This window comes from Leptosomus discolor, chromosome 4 (genome assembly GCF_034619465.1).
Source record: "Leptosomus discolor isolate bLepDis1 chromosome 4, bLepDis1.hap2, whole genome shotgun sequence".
Lineage (NCBI taxonomy): Eukaryota > Metazoa > Chordata > Aves > Leptosomiformes > Leptosomidae > Leptosomus > Leptosomus discolor.
In genome coordinates, this window is record NC_141394.1 from 23,710,483 (window position 1) to 23,715,128 (window position 4,646).

The 4,646-nt window shown below is 53.1% G+C and overlaps 1 protein-coding gene across 1 annotated transcript; it reads left to right on the forward strand.

Moving 5' to 3' along the window:
• Window positions 1–1,618: 1,618 nt before the first annotated feature.
• On the forward strand, window positions 1,619–3,215 carry POMK (protein O-mannose kinase). The gene is made up of 2 exons (XM_009958701.1): window positions 1,619–1,906; window positions 2,442–3,215. The coding sequence occupies exons 1-2, from the start codon at window positions 1,619–1,621 to the stop codon at window positions 3,213–3,215; spliced, it is 1,062 nt and encodes a 353-aa protein (XP_009957003.1).
• The last annotated feature ends 1,431 nt before the right edge of the window (window positions 3,216–4,646 follow it).

Genomic DNA, 4,646 nt, shown 5'->3' on the forward strand with positions numbered 1-4,646 from the left:
CTCCAAAATGATACTGAATCCTGCAAAGGATAAAAGAAATGAAACTTGCTGAGCCATCAGTGCTCCATGCAGGTATCACAGCAGCATTTTGGGGCCTGTAAGCATGAAAGCTTGTAGGAAAGGCAAGCTGAAAACATGGCCTAACAGCGTGATCTAGCAAAGAGCTGCCTGGCCGCTGCCTTTGCCAAGCATCACCCTCCCCTAGCCCGGCACAGATGCTTTACCACACATGCACTGCTTGCTACATCACCTGTCTTCTTGAACTACAGAGTCTCTGCATGACAAACCAGGTGCTGGCTCAACACGTACCATTTCGGCTCCTGCTTGCGCCTAGATCCTTTCAGCACAATTACAATGTACGCCACAGTTACAGCAGCGAGGGGAAGACCAAACTCTAGGTCTAAACAGTCAGGAAAAAGGAAGTGATGAGCAAGCCATAAATAGGTGCACGGTTCCAGGAGAAGAAAACAAAAAAAAAAAACCCACCAAAATATAGAACAGAGCTACCCAGGTGCTCCCTGGGGCTGGGCCACATACTTGCAGAGCTCTCTGTCACCCACAGAGCTATTGAGCAGCAGGGTCAGTGGATGCTGGGTATCGACCATTACCGCCGCCGTGCCCGGTTTTCTCATGCTCCCGTTGCTGGGTGGGACAAACGCCAGGAGCTGATACAAGCACTGTGGAAGAAGAGGGTGAGGGGAGCTCGTTAGTGCCAAAAGAGAGCGCAAGGGGGGGCCTCCTTCGCATAGTGGCAAAGGAAAAGACAAGGGGAGACGCGCAGGGGCCGGAGCAGCCCCCGCTGCGGGCGCACGGCGTGCCGCTCGGAGGCAAAACCGAAGCGAAGCAACCCAACGAGGGCACGGGGAGACGCCCGAAGGGCCGAGCGGCCCCGCCGAGGGCCGGGGCAGGGCTGTCAACAGCGGAGGCCGGGGGGGTGACACACACACGGCACATCCCCTCCGCGGCTCCCTCCGCTCACCTGGTGGCAGGAGCCGGAGAGGGCGGCCAGGCGGAGGCCCTGCGCGGGCAGCTCGTTGCGGACGAGCAGCAAGGCCTGGTCCATCCGCCCCGGGGGGTGCCGCTCCGCCGCCGCCCCGCCGCGGGGCCCCAACGCGCTCGCCTCCGGCGGGCCCTCCCCATGCGGCTGCGAGAGGCCGGGCGCCATCAGCAGGCCGCCCAGCGCCGCCGCCACCGCCGCCACCAGCCCCGCCGCCGCCGCCGCCGCCATGTCGCTGCGCTCCGCCCCGGGGCGGCGCCGTCGCCGCCACCGCCCTGCGCGGCCGCGGCGGGGCCGGGAAGCGCGGTCGGTCTTTCCCCCGCCCCGCGGCTGCTGTGGGTGCCGGGGCCGAGCGTCACAGCCCGGGGCCGCCGGCAGCCCGGGCCCTCCTGTTCGGAAAAGCGGGAGGATGAAGAGCGAGGCGAGCGTCGAGCTCGCAGGCGCTTTTAGCACACGCCGCGGCCACGCGTGGCCTTCTCTAGGCTGCAGGCTCGGGACTGCAGTGTCTGCGGGGCAGCTGCGTAGCCTGCGATGAAGAAGCCCCACAGACGTTCACCCGCGGGCTGGGAAGAGGGTCCTGCTTAGCCTCCGTCTCTCACGGAGAATGCAGAAGGCACGGCCATGGAAAAGAAACCGCAGTTCGTTAGGAGGGAGTTTCCTCCCAGGGAGGCGTCGTCCGTCTCGTTGGCTTTACTGCTTGCGGCCGTCCTGATCCTTAATGCCCTTCTCTACCTGTACCTCAACAAGTTTTACACCCCTTTGGGTCGTGCCGAAACGGACCCCAGCCTCTGCCCTTTCGGGTATTTCAAACTGGGAGCAGCGAAGAATTGTTCCCCATGGCTCTCCTGCGAAGCCATCAATAGGGAAGTCAGGAAACTCAAGTGTGTTGGTGAAGGCGCTGTGAAAAAGGTGAGTTTAATGTTCCTTTCTTCTGTGGATAAAGAGCTTTCACTGTTTGCTGGCTAATTAATGCCCATACTGCTGTTATAATTATCCTCACAGCAGCTAATTACTGCTGACATCCAGGGGCATATGGCTGCTGGTAAGGTACACAGAACAGGTAGGAGAACTTGACCGGAGCCCTGGGCCGCCTCCCTGACACCAAACAACATCCAGCTACACAAGTGAAAACACAGTGATTGGTGAAGCGCTTGTGGGGCACGGTACAGCCATGGCAGAGAAAGACTGTCTGTTAGGGTGGCATGAAATAATTTAATTCATCTGCATTGCCCATTCCAAAGAAAACTTAGGAAGCCATGATGTAATTATTACGTTGGTAAGGGCTTGCTGTGACAGGTACGTGGCCCTAACTAAAGGCTTGACTGTGCCTGATGACTGTAAGTTGCAGTTATGACTAAGCAGTCACTCACGAGGTCAGCGGCAGGTGGTAGCAGTCGGTGGAAGACGGCTCTCCACGTCTTATGTGTCTCTTCTGTGTTCTCAGGTCTTCCTTTCTGAGTGGAAGGAAAACAAAGTGGTCCTTTCACAGCTCACCAACTCAGAGCTGAAGGAGGACTTTCTCCATGGACTGAAGATGCTGAAGGCTCTTCAAAGCAAGCACGTTGTCCGGCTGCTTGGCTACTGTGAGCAGCAGTTCACAATCCTCACCGAGTACCATCCTCTAGGCTCCCTGAGGGGCCTGAACGAAACTCTTCACATCCCCAAGTACAAGGGCATGAACACCTGGCATCGCAGGTTGATGCTTGCTATAGACTATGTGAGCATCATTCGGTACCTGCACAGCAGCCCTCTGGGCACCTTAGTGATGTGCGACTCAAACGACCTGGACAAGGTCCTCTCTCAGTATCTCCTAACAAGTGACTTTCACATCCTGGTGAACGATTTGGATGCTTTGCCTCTTGTGAACAGGAGCGCTGGCAGGCTGGTGAAGTGTGGTCATCGGGAGCTCCGCGGAGAGTTTGTAGCTCCTGAGCAGCGTTGGCCTTACGGAGAAGAGGAGCCGTTCGAGGATGACCTCATGCCTCCCTATGATGAGAAAACAGATATCTGGAAAATCCCAGATGTCTCAAATTTTTTCTTAGGCCACGTTGAAGGAAGTGATATTGTGCGACTGCATTTGTTTGACATCCATGCAGCGTGTAAGATGAAGGACCCAGCTGAGAGGCCTTCTGCCCAAGAGGTCTTGGACATCTACCGGAAAGTTTTAACTCTGCTTATTCGGGAGGCAGCCATGCCTGGTACTAGGGAGATGTTATAGTGAATCATGAGACAAACAACGTACTAAAGTTCATGTCTTTTCTGTTCATTTAGCTTGCCTGAAGGACAAAATCTCTGTCCCCGAAACTGAGAAGAAAAGAACAACTGAACTTGTACCTTTTGATTTAAAAAAAAACCCAACAAACCACCACCTAATGCTGGAGCTGTGCAAGCTTCCCATTGGCATGTTTAATCTATCACTGGAAGAGGAGGAGGGAGAGAAATGAAATGGTGTGGGGGGAAATTTGTTCCTTAAGAAATAATAAATTTTCAACATAAAACATACATAAAACTCTCTTAAAAAATTGCAGAAAAAGAGTTAAATAAAAAAATTGATCCACTTAAACTGATTGGCAGATGACTGGAGAGCAGAGACCAGGGCTTGCTGCCCACAAGTTTTGTGCTGATTCCTGTGGCTTTGGCCCATATCTTAGCCACAAAGCCCTCGCTCACTCCCCCATGGAATAAAAGCAGTGGTCACTCTGAAAGGAGTACCCCAGTTCACTTCAGATTTTGGTGAATCCCAATGCCAGAGCCCCAACGGCAGTCTGTCCCTGCTGGATGGGGAATAGGTTGGTTTTGGAGCTGTACAGCCGTTGGTCTGCGGGCCCTGTATCGCACACCAGCAAGCACGTGGCCACTTTGTAAGCAAGCAGATGATGCACATCCCGAAGAGACTGCTTACAGACACGTGCTTTTGGTTTTCAAGCCTTTGCCCCGTGGTATTGGCAGATGGGGTCTTTGGAGATGAAACTGTAAAACAGGAGTCTCTTGCTTTTTTAATCCACAGAAATCCTGAACACTTTGGAAGAGAGCTGAAGGGTCTCTTTTTCGTTCACTTATCCTTGCTGAGTGTCATGACTTGATGGAAGCGGCAGAGAACAAGGAACTGAATGTGACTTCCACAGCAATGAGCATTAAATGTGAGCTTTGGAAAATAAAAGCCCTATATTCAGAAGATACAACTCTATTGGGTCTGAATTCAAAGCCCACTAAGCATAAAGAAAGGCTGCTTTTTTGTTCAGTGTGTTTAGGAGAAAGCTTTTGGTACCTACGTGGATGTTACAGCCTGGTACCAACAGCTGGGAAGGAAGAATAATGATGCCTTAATCCAGCAGTAGGCTCTGGTGGGTTTGGGATGTTCTCAGTGAAAAAACAGAAATAGTACGAATGAGACACATGGACTCTATGGTTATGCACCTGAGGACTTTCTGTTCTGCAGACTAGGTCTTTGAAAGACCTAAGGGCCTGAGACAACTTTCCTGTTTTGACTTGAGAGATGATTTGTAAGCAGAGAAGTATATGGTCCTTTCTGCTGAAGAGTTTGGTTCTGTTCTTTGCTGTGCTGATATTCCTGTTCACCTCAACAAGCTTTGTTGTGACTGCACGGAGGACATGCAGTCAGTTTGTATACATCATGTTCAAACCTGCC

What these genes read in the sequence shown, in the direction of transcription:
- POMK (XM_009958701.1), top strand. Translation starts at nt 1,619, where the DNA reads ATGGAAAAGAAACCGCAGTTCGTTAGGAGGGAGTTTCCTCCCAGGGAG. An exon ending in GTGAAGGCGCTGTGAAAAAG is followed by an intron (nt 1,907 to 2,441) that starts GTGAGTTTAATG and finishes CTGTGTTCTCAG; the next exon opens with GTCTTCCTTTCTGAGTGGAA.